This window comes from Eublepharis macularius, chromosome 11 (genome assembly GCF_028583425.1).
Source record: "Eublepharis macularius isolate TG4126 chromosome 11, MPM_Emac_v1.0, whole genome shotgun sequence".
Lineage (NCBI taxonomy): Eukaryota > Metazoa > Chordata > Lepidosauria > Squamata > Eublepharidae > Eublepharis > Eublepharis macularius.
In genome coordinates this window covers 57,251,975-57,274,026 of record NC_072800.1, presented here as the reverse complement: position 1 = coordinate 57,274,026, position 22,052 = coordinate 57,251,975, and the positions used below count along the sequence as shown (strand labels likewise).

The 22,052-nt window shown below is 40.0% G+C and overlaps 1 protein-coding gene across 7 annotated transcripts in view; it reads left to right on the top strand.

The window, feature by feature from the left end:
• PHF14 (PHD finger protein 14) overlaps positions 1-22,052 on the top strand; it is a 175,027-nt gene that overhangs the window by 127,483 nt on the left and 25,492 nt on the right. For 3 of the 7 annotated variants that reach the window (XM_054991573.1, XM_054991572.1, XM_054991575.1), the window contains one exon: positions 17,598-17,711. The exons of 3 other annotated variants lie outside the window; for them this stretch is intronic. In XM_054991573.1, the coding sequence (XP_054847548.1) occupies positions 17,598-17,711 (114 nt within the window). Of the gene's footprint in view, positions 1-17,597; positions 17,712-22,052 lie in introns of those variants that run through there. One more of the 7 variants, XR_008597839.1, reaches the window with a different exon arrangement.

Genomic DNA, 22,052 nt, shown 5'->3' with positions numbered 1-22,052 from the left:
GCTGGATCTTCAAGGTACTTTGTAAGGAGATTCATGCTGACTGAGCACAAAAGCTTGTTGCTGCATACCAAAGTGAGATGATTGTCACATGGCAAGGTGCTATCCAAGCCTTTGAGCTGAGAGAAGAAAGTATTTCTTGGTTAAAAGGAAATCTAAAGTAGAAGGATTGGTCACTAATATTGATAGATCTTGAAACTTGTTTATATGGTAGACATATTTGGGCTCTTCTCAGAAAAAGTGGGCTGGTTTTTTTTTTTCCTGAGACCCAGGTTATTTGTTAGAGCGATTGGTGAGACATAAGATACAAAAGGTTGCAAACCAAATCATTTTTGCCAGTTGGAGTGCAATGTTGCTTGTCTGTTTAACCATGACATTGTGCTGAAGATGCAGTAGAAGATGGAAATGGGATGGTGTTAAATCCATTCACTCCTCCATTCACCCTTAAGTTTTATCTCACTTCTGGTATAATATCTGGACCTTTGCCTGGTTATTAAATATAAGGGCAGTTAATTGTTAAACTTTTCAAAATATCCTTCTCCAAATGAGAAAAGATAAGATTAGAACATAGGAATACAAGAATAATCACCTACCATATTGCTGAAGGAGAGAATTAAAAAGCCCCTGCTCACAAGGTGTTCAGGCTGAAAGAAATCCATCATTTAAAGGATTTCTGCCAAGGCCTCTATGCCAAATGTTTCCTGCATTAACTAAATGCTGTTTTGTTGCATGGGCTAAAGTTCCCTACTTGAGCTCTTTCTAGAAGATGGAGAACTATTGTTTATTATACACGGATGTTTAACTGAGCAGTTGGCAACTGTAAGTAACAGTTACCTTTAAATAGAATATCTATTTTTTTAATTTATTTGTTCAAAAACGGAAACAACAAAAAGAAACAAAGAATATTTAGAAACATGAATTTGCCATAGTTGACTCTGTTTGTCTGTCTACCTGTCTGTCTGTTAAGCAAACATAATGGGTAACTGGTACCATAAAGAGAATTCCATAAAAGCAGGGAGGAAATTAACATAATACTGCACTTGGTTCATGAGTAAAAGATAATCTCATAAAATGCTAGTTACCAAAACACTTCCAGAGAAGGCAGAAGTTAGGACTAGAGATGGGCACGATATGAATTACGATTTCAAAAAAAACCCGATTTTGGCGTTTTCGCCATCGTGACTCAGCTAATCGATTCTGTCCATGGCAACCGATCCAGCGGTCGGGAGTTTGCTTGTTCGGGACTTGATCGGATGGGTCAGTTTCTGTTTGGAATTGCAGACACTCTGCCGCTAGTAATTTATTCCTGGGGCAACAGAATCAGGGAAATGAGCTGTGTTTGCCCTCCTTCTGTCGCCCTCGAAACACGAATGGAAGCCCAGCTTTCCTTGATTAGCAGGCTTCCTTCCAACCACGGAGCAGCAACCCAGGGGAGGGAGGGGAAAGGGGGTGGGCACAAAGGAAAGGCAAAAGGCAGCACGGGAGGCTGGGAGGCCGCCTGCGCCGTTTGCCTTTCCCCAGGACAAGGGGCGCGTGGGCAAGCCAGCCGCCCCTTGTCCTGAGGAAAGGCAAAAGGCAGTGCGGGTGGCTGGGAGGCCGCCTGCGCTGTTCACCTTTCCCCAGGACAAGGTGCGTGGGCAAGCCGGCCACCCCTTGTCCTGGGGAAAGGCAAAGGCAGAGCGGGTGACTGGGAGGCCACCTGCGCTGTTCGCCTTTCCCCAGGACAAGGGGCGCGCAGGCAAGCCGGCCACCCCTTGTCTTGCAGGGCAGGTGAACGGCGCGGGCAGCCTCCGAGCCACTCGCGCTGCCGCCAGCTCCGCAGCGCACCGGGACAGCCGGCTTGCTGCGGGGGTGGGGGCGACCCAGGAGCGCGCACGTGCAAGAGCCTGACTACGGTTGCCCTGGGCGCTGGCCTCCCCGATTCCCGATTGCGGACTGGAAACGAGAGTTGATCGTTTAGAATCGGTGGCCTGTGTTTGGCAGCAGCCCAGATCCACGAACGGCTGAATCAGAATTTTTTTTGGATCGGGCCCATGTCTAGTTAGGATTCGGAGCCCTTAATTCTGTTTAAAAATACAAGTCTCAGCCTTAAGTGATAGTTTTTAAGGGTTTTTTTGTAGTCAACAGAAATCAGTATTATATATTTTAAAACTAATTTCTGCCTTTTGCTTTATGAATTCATTTCTGAAACCTTGGACAAATTGTTCTTGGTTGGAAAACAGAGAAGAAAATAGAGATGTAAAATTTCAAGACATTTTGAAGCACTCCCCCCAAGTTTTTCTGGAAAAATGGAACTTTTTTAAAAAAATTAAAATGTGTAGTTCTTATTTTCCTATCAAACTTAAACATATTGGTGCTTTAACAGCATAACATGCATCACATAGCTTAACGTGTAAAATTGTACTAAATGTCATATCATTAGAATATAAAAGCAAAAATGCCTTAGTTTTCTACAAGGAAAAGTACAAATATACCCAATGCTTGAGAAAGAGAAGAGACAGCTGCACCATATGCTGCCTTGGCATATGTATTTTAGGCTGCAATCCAAAAGTCAGTTTCCTAGGAGTAAGGCCCTTTGAATACAATTCTACTTAGTTCTTAATAGATCTTCTTAGGATTGCTCCCTTAATTTTTGCTTTCTGAGAGGCAGAAAAATTTCAGATTAGAAAACAAATTTTGTAGGAAACAAAGTAAAGTGCATTATTTGGACAAAAACAGTCTCATACAGTTACAATAGGTAGGATTACCAACATATCAGTATATCTAATTCCCAACATGGCCCCTTCTGCAGATACTTAAATCTGTGCATCAAGACCATGTACAGACTAGGAATATTTCCTGCAAAGTTCGGCGGTGCAAAAAAATCTAAAACCCAAAGTTGTGATGGAAGTGGATTAATTTCCCCAAAACAGAGGAACATTGTCTGCATGTGTAGAGATAGTGTGCCTTTTTTGGAGCCACTGCCTCATGGCAAAGGTGGCAGTGCTATAGGTGAGTAGGGGAAGGAGGTGGGTAGTAGTATGGAGCAGGCAGATGGAGGTATGGCCTGGTGGGTACAGCAGTGATGAGACAAAGGTTAAGTGAAAATGACCAAAGGAAGCAGGAAAAGGGGGAAAGGCTATGGGAGACCAAGTAAAGGAAAGAGGATATGGTGGGCGAGGGGAAATAAGATGCCCTGCAAGTCACTGTTGGTTCCCCACTTGTCATTATCTAATACTGTAGATTCTCTTATGTAAAACTGTTCATACAATTTTCGGAAGTTGAACCTTGTCTAAAAAAGTATTTTAGCCATTTGAGGGGAAAAAATCATAATTTTCAGTACTCTCACAAAGTTTTCAATTTCTTCTTGGGGAAAAAGTCCTCGTGAAGCAGACTTTTTGTAACAATCACTCTACACACTCCTCTCCTGCCAGTAAGTTGGTTACTCCAGGGGAGGACTGGTGTAGTCCTCGGACCTCTAGTTACTAATCCCTATTCTAGAATAAGGTTAAGATATATTTCAGATTCCAAAAATAAAGCTTTTGTAATGTTCCTTCTTGCATTGCTTCATAAGATGTATACCATTGATGGGCAGAAGTACTTGCTTGTCATAATCCTATAGTTAAAGAGGCTGCATCCATCATTATAACAACACCTACATATACTCTGTTAGATAAATGCATTTAGATCTACTTCCTTAATGTAATTGGTGTTTTTTTTTGGAGTTCTTTAGATTACATGCTTTTAAATAAGCATGCTTGTAACTAAGGTCTCACTAACAATAACATTATAAAAAAAAATTGCCAACAAATGATAGTTCACTATTACTTTCTATTAACTGTTTGTGATAGTAAAGGCTGGGTATTATTTACTTAACTACTAGAGCACACATTGACTTTTAATAGAGTAAGACTCATGGGAAAATAGCTTTTTAAAAAAAATGGAACCCTCATAATAAACTGTTAATGGCTGTGAAACTGAACTCGCTAAAAGATAAATGATGTCAGAGGAGGGATGAATGAACATGCAGGATGCAATGTTAAAGAGACTTTCAAAATGCTATAAAATCATCTTGGAAATATTCATAGTAAATTATTTAAATATCTATTATCTTTTGTGCTCCTGAGTCCTGATCCCTGTAAGAAGGAAATTGCTTATTGAGCTGGGGTCCCTGGGAAGATGCTTGGGGATTTATCCTTTACTACCATTTTTATTGGAGAAGTTGTATGATGGAGCATATCAGAAATGTGATTGTAGTAGAGACACTACTAGAGCACTACTTCTTCCCAGCAACCAGTCATGAATGTAGTTTATATACACAACTAAAATTCCTAGTGTCCTAAAAAAATTTCAGAATGCTTTTGATGGCAGTCTCATTTCTAGTTACTGTGCGTCACTCATGGATTAAATTAGATGCAGGGAGGTTGAAGAGATTCCAACATTTATTCAAGTAGTCTCTGAATGACCAAATGAATAGCCTTTCCTTTATTTGTACAGAAGCAAATGTCCTGTGTTTTATATTCAGATAAAATGTTTCATCATAGCATGACTGGTGTTTTGTATCTGAAGCCTTAAAAACTCTTGCACGCTTTGTGGCACAAGCTTTTATGAACCAGCACCAACTTAGTAAGATGCGCCAATATTTTAGTTTGTTTTTGTTTTTTAATGTGGCTCCATGGTGAGATCTTTATGAAATTTTGTCTTGTGGAACAGTCTCACACTCATTCAGATTTCTGAAACCCAAGTAAAGGACGGGTTTTGTTCCTCTTAAGTGTTTCGGACATTTTCTGTAGGTTCTCTGACGAAATTGTTGGGTGAATGGTACTACTACTGAGTGAGACAAGCTATATCTGTCCATCCATATAACTAACACCAGAACGTGAAAGGTAAATGTCATTGATTTTAAAGATATGTCACTTGTCAAATCGGATTATTAATGCTTCTTATGCAAAAAATCATCTCATGAGGTTGACTAAAATGCTTTTAAATAAAAATCCTTTTCATATAAAATTGGCAGCATTCATTTAACTTTTCACAGTGAATGGTGGCTATCAGTACTAAAGTTGGAGGGTAGCATTCATGAGTAACAGAGTGATTCAAATTTACTATCTTATTTGCAAAAGACAGCTGGGGATTTCTAGTTCGTGCTGTCAGCTGTGTAGTGTACAGAAAAGAAGAGAGGCCCCAATTACTTTAATTCTTTCTCTTCTTAAAAAAGTTTCTTCCTTTTAAAAATTGGTTCCATAAATAGTTAATGTGTGAGTATAATTTTAAGTGTGTTATAATTAACTCTCCCAAGAGATTGCACAAATATTTTTGTGATTTTCTAGCTGGCTTTAAAAATATCTTCTCTAAATCCTAAAGACGTATGCTGCATTGTTAAATTCTGGCAGCAATTAAGTTTATCTCTAGCTTTTCACTAAACATATCTTTGGTAAAGGATGAAAGTGATTATGTGGTTCAGTGGTTTGAAAACTCCTTTGGGTATGTTTGAAGAGTCTTGCATATTTTGCATCTTCTGCCTTGAAAGTTCATATGCTCCAAAATAGTATCAAAAGGTGAGGAAGCTTGGCAATACTTAGCTGCCAGAAGTTGCTAGCTTAACAGTGCAATTGTAAACAGAATTATACCCTTTTAAGACCATTGGTTTAAGTGGACTTGGAAAGAATGTGACTCTGTTTAGGATTCTACCAGAGGAACTTGAGGCAACAAGTGCTTCAATAACAAAACGTTCAAAAAATTTTGTATTAAAAGCCGGCATGAATACTTTGCTCAAATGTATTTAAACAATTGTAATATTATAGGAACATTTATATTTAGCCAGCTTCTTTCCATTAATTTGGACTGGCACCTTGAGTAGTCTTTAATATGTAAATATTTGAATATAGGTCTCAGGGGAAAAATCTGAGTATAAAGTATGTTAGGAAAATTAGCTTGTGTGAAAATAAAGGGAATATGGAAAGATGCCAAAATAAAAATGGAAAATGGAAAAGAGGAGAGACTAAGATGTTGTGCAGACTGTGGGCAAAATAAGAGACATACATTAGGTGTGTACTACTACAACTTTGTGACTTCTGTTCTGACTAGGGTTTCCAGGCCCCCTGGAGCCCAAACTAGGGGAGTTGGGGGAGGCATGCTCCTTGGGAGTACTTACCTCATGTGTGTGTACTCCAGACCACTTCCTTGTCACACCGGGAATAACATTCCCAGCATGACAAGGAAATGCTCCGCAGCATGCTCCTGTACACAGTGGACCTCCTGGGCCCATTCCCTGCACATTTTCCCCTGCCAGCCAGGTGAGTGGTGGTGGGGAGCAGAGATGGAACTAGGGGTGTGCAGCAGGGAAAAGATTCGGGTTTTCCACTTCAGATTTACCTGAAGCGGGAAAACGATCCGAAATAACCCAAAACCCGAAGTGGCAAGCCACTTTGGGTTCAGGTTTTCGGATCACTTCGATATGCTTCAAAATGATTTGGAGCATACCAAAGAAAGATTCCCACCTCCCCTTTGAGCCCCCCCTTCCCACAACCCCACTTATCTTGAAGGCTGGAGGAGGCCTGCCGCGGCCAGCAGGGTGGCAGGGAAGGCTGCAGCCGCAGCCCGCGCTGCCACTTCGGCCTCTGCGGCGGCCAGCAGGGCGGAAGCAAATGCCGGCACCGCCACTGCCTGCACCGCCACAGAGGCCAAAGCGGTGGCCAGCAGCACGGCAGCAAATGCCATCGCCTACCCACACCACCGCAGAGGCCAAAGTGGCAGCCAGTAGGGCAGCAGTGAACACAGGCACCGGTGCCACCCACCCACACCACCGCCAGAAGACTGCCCCAGGTAAGTGGGGTGGTGGTGGAAGGGCGGGCGGCTGGGTACCCTTTAATGCCTCGAAGCTTCCCAAAGCAATCTGAATTGCTTCAGGAAGTTTCGATTCCGTATTTCCGAATTAGAGCCATCATACTGGCCCCGATTCAGAAATACCGAATCTTTACAAATCAGGCCTGGTTCGGGGTTTTTTTCTGAACTGGGAACCCGAAGCGCACACCCCTACTGGGAACAGGGGATCCCCCACCTCCACTGGCGGAATGGGATCCTTTGTTCTGACGTGCATCCTATATGGAGCCTTTGAGGCACTGCTATCTCTTTTCTTAAATAGTAGGTATTTGCCCAAACCTTAAGTTTGTGTTCTAATTCAGAGGGGTTGAGTGCTGCATAAGTTGCTGTGCATCCTGTGAATTAAAAAAGACAATGTAGTGTTTATAGGGATGCCAAATACCATACCCTGTCTTACAGCACAATGGTTTAGCATATCTCTGCAAACACCCCAGATGCATTAGCACAGCAGCTCATGGGATTGACCCATAAGTTCAATGTACTGAAATTTTGTTTGCCGTATGAAACTGCCCTTATACAATATAACTGGAGTGCAGCAAAAATTGATGTAAGAATATGTCATTGTGTACTTGGAAAGTCATGAAGAAAGGAAGAGGGTGAGAGAACAGAGTACCTGGGATAATTTGATAGATCTAGAGTTGCCACCTCCTGATTGAGAAATTTCTGGAGATTTGGCAAGTGGAACCTGGAAAGGACAGAGTTTGGGAGGGGAGGGACCTCTGTGAGGTATAATGCCATAGACTCCACCCTCCAAAGCAGCCATCTTCTCCAAGGGATCTGATCTATGTGACCTGTAGATCAGTTGTAATTCAGGGAGATCTCCAGTCACCACCTGGTGGTTGACAGCTCTAGATCTAACCCTATGTAGGATGAAGTGCGCCTATAGGAAGGGCCTATCTTAAAACATTTTAGTGACTTTAGCAGAATAATGCAATGCATAATTTTCAGTGCTTTTTATTTATTATCACTGAAGAATTTCTCAGGTGTTGAAGCAGCACTAGTTTGACCTTTCAGTTACTGTGAGCTCAGCAAAGGGTTGCTGATTAATTTTGCCCCTTAAACTGTGGTAGCTGGGCTGTTCATTCCTTTTTAATAAACAGATCGAATTTTAATGCTGCTGACTTAGATGTAATAAAATATTCTTTGTGTTAGGTTTCTACTATATTAATAATAGTATCTATATTAACAGTTTACAACTAAATGGTCCAGGAACATTCAGCTAGCTTGCATTAAATCAATTTTATAGCAGGAGTAGTTTGTCTAATGCTTGATACTCTTCAACCTTCTAGGGCAAACCTGTTTCTAAATAGAATAGAATGAAGTAAGATCTTTTGAGAAATCTTACAGGAAAAGAAGATTTATTTCCGATACCTGTTTTTAATCTTACAATGCAATCCTAAACAGAGTTACTCCAGTCTAAGCCCATTTAAATCAGTGGGCTTAGGCTGGAGTAACTCTTCTTAGGACTGTACGGTTACTGTTATAGTTAAGTATTGTAACCATAGGGTAGAAATAAAAATTGGGTGAGGAGAAGAGCAAAACTTCCTTATGGTGAACTAAACAATTTTGAAATAATGTGATTTTCATTCATAATTTTTGTTCTTGTCTTTGAAAAATACTGTGGTAGCTAGCATGATCAAAATTGGATTTTCACAATATTTTAAATGGAGATGAAATAGCAAAAAAGAAAGAAAAAGAAAAAAATGCTTTCCCCATTCTTCCATTTTTTAAGAAATGTTTTCATGACTTTTATGTTAAAGCAGGACTTTTTCTGTTAAGCAGCTCTGAATGACTGTCTTCAGCTTTTGCTATTTTTTAAAGTCTTTATTAGTAACTTTGGTTCCCAATTCATTACTGCAATCAGGTAGTTCAGAGCCTGGTGCAAGAGATAAACTCTTTTGCAAATGAAGACAGCATCCATTTTCCTTCTACCTCAGGCCACACAGAATTGATTGGAGTAATAAAATGACAGCACCTTGTAATATACTGACGGCTCTTTAATTTGAAAGCTAGCTCAAGCCTGATTCAAAGCTTGTTTAAAGCTAATTTATGGCTTGCATAATTTTCAGCTGAACCCGGGGTAAAGGATGATGCATGAAAACTGATAGTTAATATAATATACTCAAATTGTCATGTTGGGCTGAGGCTTTTTTATTATAAGTGTTGGTGATTTTAAAAGTGTATGTATTTGGTATATGATGTTAAATATGAACATAGACCTTGTGGTGTGCTTGTATGTCATAGAGAATCATCATTCTACTATTTTCAGAATTAAGGAGTGCTTGATGCTTTCTTATGTGTGTATAACAGCTATTGTAGCATAAGAAAAGATGTGAATAGGCTATTCTTAGATGCTGTTATGATTGCAAAAAAAATTGTAGACTGCTACTCTGTCTGCAATTATTGGAATTAACTGCTAGGTTCAGTGGAATACTGCCCAGTATCAAAGGAGCACCCTCCCATGCCCCCCCTTCCATATAGCTAATAAGCAGCTGGCATATGTGAATTCCCTTCATTAATAGATGCCTCAAGGCATTTTTGAATTGATTTTGAACTTTGTTTTCTACATTAAGCATGAATGCTTTTCTATTAAATGTATTTGTTTTGATCAGTCATTTTATATTTCATGTCAAATATATGTCTCTCACACACTAAGACACATAGGAGCTCTTTCCCATGTGGCTGTGGAATTTACATGAATACTGGAAGGGGTGTATTGATTTTTTCCTACCTCAGGGAACCACACAATTTTCCCACCTACATTGGCAGCACATACACATTCTAGCCACATGGAAAACACCATCATGTGTAGCAGCAGCTCCCATGTAGTATACATTGTGTGACAGATGGAAGGCAGGAGGCTCTCACTTTTTTTTACTTTACATTATTTCAGTATTGTACTGTTTTGCATCTAAATAATTTAGATTTTATTTCTGCTTGTTAATGTAGGGGTTTTAATATATATTACTATGGGTTTAAATGCAAGCCTCTGAGGAAAGGGGGGCTGGATGAGCAAATGGAGTCTGTTCTGATTGGACAACAGCTGTACCCTAAGTGGTGGAGTGAACTGCAGTTTTTAGTCAGCAAGCTGAGAGAAAGTGTTCTAGTTAAATCAGGCAAACTGTGTGGAACCTGAATCCGTGGTTTTCTGTTTCTGAGAGAAAGTTAACCAGCCCAGAGATTCTGGTTAAATCAGTCTTTAGGTGTCTCATAGAAAGGACGCTGGCTAAATCTAGCAAACTGTATGGAAGCCTGAGAACCTAATTCTGTCTAAGTCAGGCAAACTGTGTGCGTGCCTGGCTCAGTCTGTGTATATCTGAGAGAGATATTAATCTATCTAGGTCAGGCAAGCTCTGTGGAACGGCCTGAGCGAATCTATGTCTGTGAGGATGAGATGAGTTTACTCTGTTAGTGAAGACCTATGTGGAAAATTATAGTCTGTGGATATAACTTTAAGAAGATAATTATTTTTAAAACTACCAAGCTTAAGAACTATTCTAAAACCAATACTCTTATCAAAACTCTGCAACCATCGCATTTATGTTCTTATAATTAAATTCTACTTTTGTTTAAGCCCTTTTTTACAGAACAATTCCTTCGTTTGCTGACCATCCTGTCAAACTACCATGTATAACAAGCCTTCCTATATAACCAGTTAAACTGAGGAGGTTTAAGGCAAAAGCATTTGATGGCATTGAAAACCTTTTGAGGGAGTCAAGGAGGCAAAAATATAAGAGTCACACAAAGAGAAGAGGGAAGGTGTTCAGGAGGTAAAATCTGAGAACACCTGAAGCTCTGTGTGAATGGAAATAAAAAGTGTGTTGGTTGTGACCGCTGCCCTCCTGATCTAAAGTTTAAGTTAGGAGGAGCTAGATTAAAGGCAAAGGTTTAAAAAGGTTGTATGGTTTGTAAATAAACAAGCAAATCATTGCAAGAATATTTAGAATGGTCTCAGAAAAATGATGTAATTTATATGAATCTAAAGAAATAGAATCTTTCTACATTTGCTTAGATTCATTTTTTCTTTTCATCTTTTTGCCGCCCATGTCTGATTTAGCACCAATTATGTATTCCCTCTTGTTAGAGTGACCCCCAGCAAATCAGAGAGTCACATAGCTGTCCTTGTGACATCAAGGACACCTGTTACAGTTCTGCAGGGCCTGTAAAACGGAGATGTTCCGCCGGGCCTTTGGCTGAGTGCCAGCGGGTGTCTTCCTCCTTCCATCTAAGACCACCACTTTTTCTGGGGCTGCCCTTGGCCATCTGCTGTGCCCATATACGGACTCCCAGTATTTGTTTAAACAGCCTGCTCCTGGACTATTTTAATGACTTTTTAAAAATTATTATTGATTTTATGGTTTTGTGACTTTTAATGTATTTTTGAATGTTGTTAGCCACCCTGAGCCTCCCTGTGGGGAGGGCGTGGTATAAATAAAATTAAATAAATAAATTAAAAAATTTACAACATAGCCTAACTTGATTTGATTTGCTATGTGATGTCATTGAGGGAAAACAAAGTGGGAGGCATGATCCTTACTGGAATGCATGCTGAGAAAATAATGTATCCCTGTTGCTTAAGCAACCTGGTCTACACACTCTTTCTTCTACTGTACTGCTATAGTTTAATAGCCTGCCCTCATTGTCACCAGGGTGGTACTGGAAGTGTTGGCCTGGTTGTATTAGCAACAGAGGCTCTCTTACCCATAATCATGTTTGCCCCATTTTACTGCAGCCCTGAAAAAAAATCTAAAGGGCTTATGCTTTTTTCAAGAGCTAGAATGTTTATAAAACACACACTGTTCAGCTCAGTGCTGTTTTTTTAATTCACAGCTAAGATAGGTTTGATCAAACATATGTTTCCTAATCTTTATCATATTGTTGTTGTTGTAATCTCTGCTAACCTATAATGTTTTCACCAGAAGCAACAGATGCCACTGTAAAATTTAGTAGGACATTATGATTGTCATCATCATCCAGTGTTGTGAGCCCACAGCATCTGGTTGTCAATGTAAGCTGTCTAGAATCCAAAAAGCTGTGTATACACCAATGCTTTTTGGGGGGTCCTTCTTCTCATTGCACTCTGAAAAACTGCTCTTGAAGACCAAATACACTCTAGAGTGAGATTGGATGTGGTTTAAAGGGATGCTGCCAGTGCAGAAGTACAGCTTTTTGCTTGTCACATTTTGCAGCTAAATGCTATTGAGCATGCTCACTTATAACAGGACATACTCAGTAGCAACAACAATCAGATTTAACCACAATATAGACAGATGTGATCAGAATAAATTATGGATGCATGCATTAATTCATGCAGCAAAAATTTTTTGGCTACATTCAATGCTCTTTGGTTCCTGACCACTTTGTGTGTAGAGATGGTTGTTATTTTTCTGAAAGCTTAAAGCTCTGTTAAACTCAACAGTGACTCTTCCTTACAATTTATTCAACATGTATCAGTGGTTCTTAACTTTTAATCCACCTTCACCCACTAAATATGCAACATGATTATCAAATGCAACCAAACCACAAGTAAAAAACTGAGGATTAGAACAGCTCACCAGACAAAATATGTTTGTAATAGTGCATTTATGATATATGTTGTTGCAGGTAAGAGGGATTATGTGGGAGCTTGTCTACTATGGAAGTTCCTCCAGGAGTTCTTTAATCCCCCACATGCACTCCCCTCACCTTCCTGTTCCCTTCAGCCCTGGAGCAGGCAAGGGCCTTGCTGGCTGCTACCACTCAAGTCTGGGAATTCAACTAGGAAGAGCCCAAAGCACACAGCCCTTTCCGTTACCCTTCCTAACAGCATCCCTTTACTGGTGAGGGCATTGCCAGGTGATTGGTCAAGCTTGAGACATGAGGACCTAGTCAGACTGCTTTATTAAACAGGCAGTCACCAATCAGGTGGGAAATAAAACACTTGTGAGCATTGGTTTAATAGGAGATATGTTTTTAACAAGCTGGGCAAAATCAACACACAAAGGAATCAGCAAGAAAACATTAAAGCCTGCTAACACAGTTGCCTGACTGCCTTACTATACCTGGCCCTTCCAGCATCCAACCCACCCTCCTTGGGTGAAGGAACCTCTCCTGCTAGTAGTGACATCTCTGCTACTCAGCTCCTCAGATAAGAACACCTTCCCCCTTAGGGGGAGCTTATATGAGTTCTCTCATGACCCAGACTCCTTGGTGCCGATTGGCTTTCTTTTCCCCTCTAATTTCATCTGGCCCCATCTCAGCCTTGAAGGGCATCTGGAAATGTAAGCCCAGAAGGAAACTCCCAGAAATGCCCCAGGGTTCCAAGTGGGAGAAAGAGGCTGCACCAAGGCCTGCAGGCCACTCCACCAATTAGCTTTGGGCCTAGGAGAAGGAAGGCAGTGTCTGAATTGTAGCACAGGGATCCAGATTCATGACACAGGCATAAAGAGATCTCATGCATAAATTCAATGAGACCCATGTGCCAGATCCTTTATTTTAGGTCTGATTTCTGTTTTCCAAATGCCATTTTTAAGGGCTGGGGATGAGGGGCGTGCTAGGATCTGCAATTTAATCCTTTCTACAGGATAAGCAGTTAAAACAGTTCTTGCAGTCAAAAGCCTTTGCAAGTGGGAAGATGTTGCTTGAAATCCCTACCCACTCACCCTTCCCTGCCCAGTTTGCCCCCCAAAATTTTGAATGTCTTCCTAGATTTCTAAGTTACCTACTCAAGGGCCATAAAATAGAACAAAATAAACTATAATCATTTCAGGTTGCTGATAAACAGACCTCTATAAACTGATCAGAAAAAATGCTATTTTAATGAAATAATAATTAGGATTATTATAATGCAGTGCCCATTAAGCAATACAATGAGCTTTCTTTGCCTTGGAATGATACAACCAAAACTATCCACATATTATAAAACTACTTTAAAATATCCTATAGAAATAGTATGTGAGTAGTTTAGCTTTTGTATTTATTTATTTATTTATTTATTTATTTATTTATTTATTTATTTATTTATTTATTTATTTATTTATTTATTTATTTATTTATTTATAGTCTGCCTTTCTCACTGAGACTCAAGGCAGATTACGTAGTGTGAGATTAGTACAATCAGTAGCAAGGACAAGGGCAGGCATTTCCATACAGTATCAAGGACTTTTCCATAAATAATGCCATAGGGTAAATAAATACAAGTTTAAAAGACACAGTATTAGCAAGGATCCAATACAGAATTGAAGAAATGCTGAAACTGAACATAATCAATTCTAGAACTGACATTAGACAACATAAAGCACAAGTAGTATAAAGGAGTACATATTTAAAGCAACAGATAACATGTAAGGCAGTACAGTGGAGAGATCTGTGGCCCCTAACTCATTAGCGAAGTATCTGAGACCCCCTCTCTACAATACAACCCTCCTGAGTAAAAGCCTTTTTGAATAATTTGGTTTTCCATCGTTTGTGGAAAGCCAGGAGAGTGGGAGCTCTCCTGGCCTCCTCAGGCAGGCTGTTCCACAGTATAGAGGCCACCACAGAGAAAGTCCATCTATGGGCTGCTGTTGAATTGACCCATGTGCAGGCTGGCACCTGCAAGAGACCCTGTTCAGATGAGCGGAGCTGTCGTGTGGGAACATAGGGAGGGAGGCAGTCCTGTAGATATGCAGGACTAAGGCCATGAAGAGCATTGTATGTAATCACTAGGGGGGGGTACGCTTCCAGTTTCCGATTCAGAAAAAATGCCCGAATCGGACTCAATCTGTAAAGATCTGGGTTTTCTGAATCGGGGCCAGCATGCTGGCCCCAATTTGGAACAGCTGAATCAAAGCTTCCCAAAGCAACTTGGGAAGTGGTGGCCATTTGAGGGGCAGGAAGAGCCTTTTTGGCCTCCTCTGCTGCCATGCGGGCCCACAGGGCAGCGGAGGCAGGGCAGTGGAGAAGGCCAGAGCCACTACTGCTGGGCCGTGGCCTCCACTACCACAGCAGCAGAGCCAAGGTAAGGGGGGTTGTGGGGTTTGGGGCACTCTGCTTGCAAGCAGCTGGAAAGGGCCCTTTAAACTATCAGCTGTCAGGCAGCAGGGGGGGATCCCCTGCCGCCTGGATCCCCTTTAAAGGACCAGGTAAGTGGGGACGGGGGGACTAAGTGGGAGGGTGAGGGGTGGGGGTGGGTAGGGGTTCTGGGAGAAAACCCAGCCCCCTAAATCACTTTGGAATGCTCCAAATCTTTACGGAGCCTTCCAAAGTGATTCAAATACCTGAATCCAAAACGGCTTTCTGCTTCAGGTTTTGGGTATTTCCAAATGTTTTTCCTGCTTTGGGTAAACCCGAAGCAGGAAACCCGAATTTTTTCAGAGTGCACACCCCTAGTAATAACCAATACCTTGAACAGAGCAAATGGAGTGACTGCAGAATGGGGTGATGTTCTTGCTCCTGCTAACAGTTGAGCAGCAACATTTTACCCCAATTGGAGCCTCCCAATTATCTTAGATGGGGAGATCTATGTATAGTCTCTTCTAATTAGGCTCTATTTCAGCCTAATATCTAAACATGTATGAAACACACACAGACCTCTCTTGGCTTATGTATATTCCACTTTATCTTTGAACAAGAAAAGTTGTATTACAAGATATGATTGAAAGATTAGTCTTGTAGAAAGTAAGAGAGTACTATCTTTTGAAATAGTTACAGTGGCCCTGTTATTTAACTTGTGCTAAGTGAAACAGTCCATCTGGTTTTCTTGGCAACTACTGCTAGGAAGACTCAAGGGGGTGTAATTACAATATGTGGCTTGAATTCTTTGCAATGTTTTTGCCTGGGTCAATTCAAAATATTATGACACTAATAATGAAGTACTGTAAAAGCTTTATTTAGCTGCTTCTTTCATCATCTTGTATTGAAATGTAAGATAAACCTGAATGACTTGGCTTGGGAATTGCTATAATCCCAAGCCAATATATAAAAGCTGCGTAGAATTCTGTGTTAAATTCTGCATGGGTTTGTATATCAAGGTTGTCTCTCCAGTTCCAAAGTGAGATCGTATTGTTACTTCTGGAAACCTTTGGCAAGTACAATGGTGACCATAACTAAAGTAAAGGTTTGTGTCACAGGATTAACTTCAGAGTTGTTCTTGTAAATTGGAGACAATCCTGCTTCTACCAGTAGCATGTGATGGGCAGAATATTTGTGGGCGTATGCATGTAAGATCTGAGAGTTCAAAGCGGTCAATAGTCTACAGGAACTTTATTTCAGTCCTTGGAGGACTTAATATAAAGACTCCCCCCATCAAAAATTCTGTGTCAGAGCTATGCAAAATGTATATCCTAACCGAGCATCCAGTAACCCAGGAGCCTACCTACCTGAATTTCTGTGCAGATTGTCATGCTTGAAGCTGGCCAGTAATCTCAAGAGTTGACCTGCAATTATGGGTGTCACTAGTTGCCACTGAGTGGGAGTCATTGGCATCCCTGAGGCTGAGAGGAAAGGTATTGGGTTCCTGGTGGCTTCTCCATTGTCTTCCTTGCCTCTCCATCTCTGAGGTGCCATCAAGGCCTTCCATCATTCACTGTTCATTTGTGGCAAATTGGTAATTACAGGTATTGTAACAGCTTTGGCAACTGCATTTTGTCCCAACTTGACAGTAGTAAATTGGTTCAAATTGTATATAACGTGGAAGGGGGAAGTACACTTCATACTGTATTCGTGCACCATTATCTTCATTACTATCTAGTATGTGAGGAGACTAGGAGTGAAATTACTCCACATAAGGAGCCAGAAATTTGGCACAGCATATTTCTTAATACCAACATATTTAAGTGCCTTCCTGGGTGTGGTTTGGTTTGGGTGGCAGTTCTCTGTTTTCAGCCCTGTTAGTCACATAGTTGGCAGAAACATTTTTCAGCTGTCTGCAAAAAGGACATTTCAGATCTACTTGCATTACTTCATATATATATATGTATAGATAAAAATATAGATCCCTAAGTTCTTAAGTCTTGTACATTTCTTATAGGATACTTTTCTTTCCAAAGGTCCTGCTGCTAGTAGACTATACAGGTATTGCAGACTATGCATGAACATATTCAGGTCAGTTAATAAATACAAGAAAGTATCAGGAGGCTATTAAAAGTATAATGGTAGCTAGAAGCCTTTTGAGCAGTAAATCTCTGAAGTTTAGAACTCCTTTATAGTCCTTGGCTTGTAGCAATAAATATACATAATAGTGAAACTTTTTCCACATCCAGGTTCTTCTTGTGCCTTTCCCTTTATAGTGAAAATTCCTGCCTGAAAATGGATTGTTGGCCACAAGTTTTAAGTTACCAGCTTTTATTCGCTCGCCATTTGTAGCCAAGTAATATGCTAATTCCAACCCTATAAATACCGGTTTGGCTGGTGGAAGAGGGGAAGGAACTTTATTTAATAAAGTCATGTGTAACCTTTCAGTTCCACACTCTTCAGTTCATTCCCAAAGTTACTTACTAGAGTATGTCCTTGCAACTATTCAAGGGCAGAAATTCATTTTTGATTAATATTCAAAATAGCTCTGTGTGGAGTATCCATACCTCCCTTCTACAAAGAAGCACAGAGGCTAAATGGCTTTAGTTACACGGAAGAAAATTACTTTAAAAAAAAAACTTGGTTGCGATTACAGTGTTTCAAATTTTCAATGCTTTAGGACAGACCACACTGCCTTGCTAAAACTCTCTTGCAGAGTACCACTTTGGCACACTATTGAGGGGTCTATTTGTCTCTGTTGCCCTCAGGACTCCGAACCGTCAAATGAGGTGGTCTCAGAGGCTCCAACTAATGTTGTACCCTCTACCTCAAGAAGTAGTTCTGAACAGCTGTTATCGGTGGCACAGAAACATCCAGAAGAGGTAGGAATTCTGTGTCTATTATCTTACTAAACTGATTGTTGGGTTCTTAAAAAATTGTATCCAACATTTTTTCTGCTTCATATTGGTTGGTTTCCATTCAAAAAGACAGAGCACTAACTCCAGTTTGTGTGTCGTGGCAATCAGTGTATTAACACTGCCACTAGCACAGCTGTTTTTTATACTCATGTTTTTGTTTTCTTAGACATAAATGTCTGAAAATAGTTGGCAGCATTTAAATTCCATGTCCAAGGTCTCATTTGAGATACATGCGTGCACACACACACGGCTAGTGTAAGTTCATGCATTCCATATTACTGAGATAGTCTAGTTCTATAGAGGTGAAAGCCTATGTAATAATAAACTCTAGTTATAGTAGGTTTTAGTTTCTTAATCTTTCTACCCAGAATTCCACAGAAAAGTTAGGCTGATAATAAATTTTGTCTTGCAGTGTCTATCAGGTAACCAATTTCCCAGGTTTATAAATACAGTTTTAAAAGCTTGTGAAATAACAGAACATCTAAAGGTTTAGGACAATTATGTGTGAGGAATACAACAGGAAATTGAAAGGAAGGAGAATTGTTAAACTGGTGTTTGGATGAAAGGGCACATACAATCCAGTGTGCAGGCACATTTTATCCAGTTTGTTTCCTAAATGAAGAGGCAGTGTGTAGCAGTTCAAGTGATGGACTGGGGATTGGCAAGGCCTGAGTTCAAATCCCCATTCTTCCGTTAAGATCACTGAGTGATCTTGAGTAAGTTATTTACTTTGTTGTCTGGGTTCAGTAAAGCTCTGCTTCAGTTAGTCTTTTCTGGCGCTGTTCCAAGGCTATTTCATTCAAAAACTGAAGCTGCTAAAATGCTCTTCTGCCCTCTTGGTGTTGTGTATGTTGTATTACTTCTCATCCTTATTCTTCCTCTGATATCAGAGGTACCTCTAATGATGAAACTGGTAGATGCTAACTATGTTCTTTGTGGTTAAGGTTCATTGCATTATATTGTTCCAGGTTATGGTTTGTTTGTTTGTTTGTTTGTTTGTTTGTTTGTTTGTTTGTTTGTTTGTTTGTTTATGTAATTTATAGTCTGCCTTTCTCACTGAGACTCAAGGCCAATTACATAGTGTGATATTAGTACAATCAGTATCAAGGACATTTCCATACAGTATAAATATTGTGTTATACATTTAAATGGTATATTTAAAAAATTTCTTCATTTTGGTGTCATGCTTTCCCTCCCCACCCCCATTAGTAAAATATTTAGAAAATTCTGCTGTCAGTTGCAATTAGGTATGATGAATACATTTTCTTTTAGAATTTTATCTTCATTGAACATTAGTTTAAACTCCTGATACACTTTGATAACTTTTGGTTCTCATACTATCTAATGGCACACGCTTATGATTTAAGGCGATATCATAGGAGACATTTGACAGCCTTGTGTATACCACAAACAGCTTAACCCAATCAGTATAGTCTTAAGGGGCATGGAATATGACCAGAGATTGAAAAAGAAATAGAGCAGGGAAATCTGATAAAGAAATTCCCAGTGAAATTTGTCAAACACTTTTCTCAGTTTCTGTTGACAGTGTCATTAGATGAGTTTCTATTTTCTTTCTTCATTTTAATGCCTTTGCTATTAGGAACTGATATGCTAAATTTTATGATATATTTTTAAATTTGTTTTCTTGGATCTAAGCCTCCAGAAATCAAGAACAAAAAAATCACCATTGCTATCGCTTCATATATCTGATTTTTCAAAGTACAAAGAAGTCACACTCCTGCATTTTTGTCAACAAAGTATGCAAACATTGAAATTGCCAAGGTTCCCCTGCCCTGCTTTTTAGTAATGGTTTATATTGCAGGATAATCTTTAGCTGGAACACAACAAGCTATTTCTCCTTAGCCACAACATGTAGTAAAAGATTAGTAAGTAAGAATCTGCTGTTGCCATAGCTTTCTGCAAGCAACTTTCAGATATTAAAACTTTGGAGAACAAGACTAATCTAAACAAAAATTGTCAACCCCAAACACTCCACATTATTCCATTCTTGTTCATGGCCCTGTAAGATCCTTCCCATCAGCAGTTCACAGCAATAGTGTAGTCCCCTTCATATGGGGAATGGTGTGTCATCTTTTTCAGTCAACTGGTATTAGATGATACTCAGCAAGCCATTTATAGCACAACCTTATGCACTATTCAGTGCATTTTAGCCTACTGAATCCATTGGTTTAGGTACTCCTAATTCTGCACCAGATTGCACTTTAAAAGAATGAACAGACTTTGGCAAATTTCTTGTGAGATATTAAATCCATTCTGTTAGCAATTATTCTGTTATTGCAAATATGAACAAACATAATTTGATTTGAACGTCCATGTTTGGCAGCTTATGTTTAAATTTGTTTTTCATCACTTGTCACATTTGATCCTTAATTGAAACTGTGTTTGTTGAGCCTCACTTTCTTTTTGGTTCTCCAACAGAAACTGGCACTTGGGTGTCTTGGGCCTTAAAAGCCCAAGACACCCAACCTTATTTTTAAAAAAGAAACACTTCAGTATTGCAATATGCCAAAAATGCAGATTTGTTCTCAAGTATTTTCTCTACTTTCCTCTTTGACTAATGTCAAATATTCATTGTGCTAATGCAAATAACTGAAATGTTGACCAAAAAGTTCCAGGAATATTGTAACTGAGTAAAAAAAACCTCAGAGTTTGGGTGGCAAGATTACTGCTTCACTTTTTTCAAAGCCTGTAGAATATTTGTTCATATCAACACTGAATTTCATAGTCCATTTCATTCCTAGCTAGTTTTATGATAGCTGCTTGCTATCTGAAGTAGACATTACTTCTAATATATTTTTTAAATTTTCTGTAGATTTCTCCACTATTATTTTCCTTTCCAGGTAATTAACAAACATTTGCGGAAACATACTTAGGTCCCAGATACAGATCCTGGCACCCTAGTGCTTGCTACCCTCCATTGTAACATGGGAAAAGCTGATTGAGAAATCATCAGTATATCTAATTATCAACTTGGCCAAATCTGAGGATGCTTAAATCTGGAGATTGGTGCTCCAGAGGTTTCTGCAAACTTGAGAAAAGCCCCAGGTTTGCAAAAAAATCTGCAATCTAAAAAAAAAAATCATTGAGGGGGTTAAACCCCTCGTGGGCAGGCAGCTCCTGGTCCACTGCCTGCATTAGGCCTACAGCACCTAGTCCACCTGAGGAAAGCAGCACCCAGCCAACTGGTTAGGCAGTTTTCTTCTTTTCCTTCATTTGGGAGGGAGGGTCAGGGTTGAGCACACCACCTCTTCTGCCCTCCCTTGGGTGTGCAGGCAGGGGGAAGGGCCTTTTTCCAATGTTTTCACTTCACCCCACTCCTCACATGGTTGTTCTGAAGATAAAATGGAGGAGAGGAGAATGAAGGTTTGGGTCCCCATTGTGGAGAAAGGTGGAGTATAAACGAGGTAAATAAGTAATAAAGCTGAAGATTGGTTGGCAGATAAAAGGTGGGTGGATAAAGAGGAAGCATGGAAAGGTAAGGATATAGGGGTTGCTAGGAGGTGGGAAAGAGGAAATAGAGTGAGGAAGGTGATACAGAGGAAAATGAGGTGCCCTTGCAAGTCCTTGCAGGTTCCCCACTGTGCAACTGGGCCCTGTCCAATAACCTGCATTGTGCAACTGGGTCATATTTTCTCCAGGTGGAGGCTGCCAGGGAGAGGGAAGAAGTGGAAGCTGAAGACAGGGAGCAGATAAAAGAAGGCTGGCTGGTATGTGGGAAGGAGAGAAGGAAGCAGGAAAAGGAGAGAGGCTGTGAGGACTTTCAGAAGAATCTATGGAGGCCTTCAAGAGAGAGAAAGATACAAAAGTGGGTGATGGGAAAATGAGATCCCCTACCACAAGTTTTTTTGGGTCCCTCTCTTGTGTTTTATAAAGCCTGATGTTGCATGTCTTTGACAGACAATTTTTATATAAAACTACATTGCTAAAGATGTCTTCTGAAAACAGGATTTATTTTCATATGAGGTCCAGGGATCATGATGCATCATTTATATTCAAGTAATATCAGATATTGTTTCATCTTATTTAAATATTCTTTTAAACTAGTTAATATATTTGACTAGAACTGCATTCCGTTGGTTTATTATGTGCTGTTTTACAATGGCAGTCCTTATAGCTGAAATAACTTTTCTGATATTGAGAGCTGAATATCAGAAGGAGAGATGGATTTGTACTTCCATAGCTGATTTAACTGTGACGTTCTTAATATAAATTTGGTGAGACAATTTCAGAATATTACATTAAAACCAATTCTGTAGACACAACTGGAAATGTGCAGATTTGCCG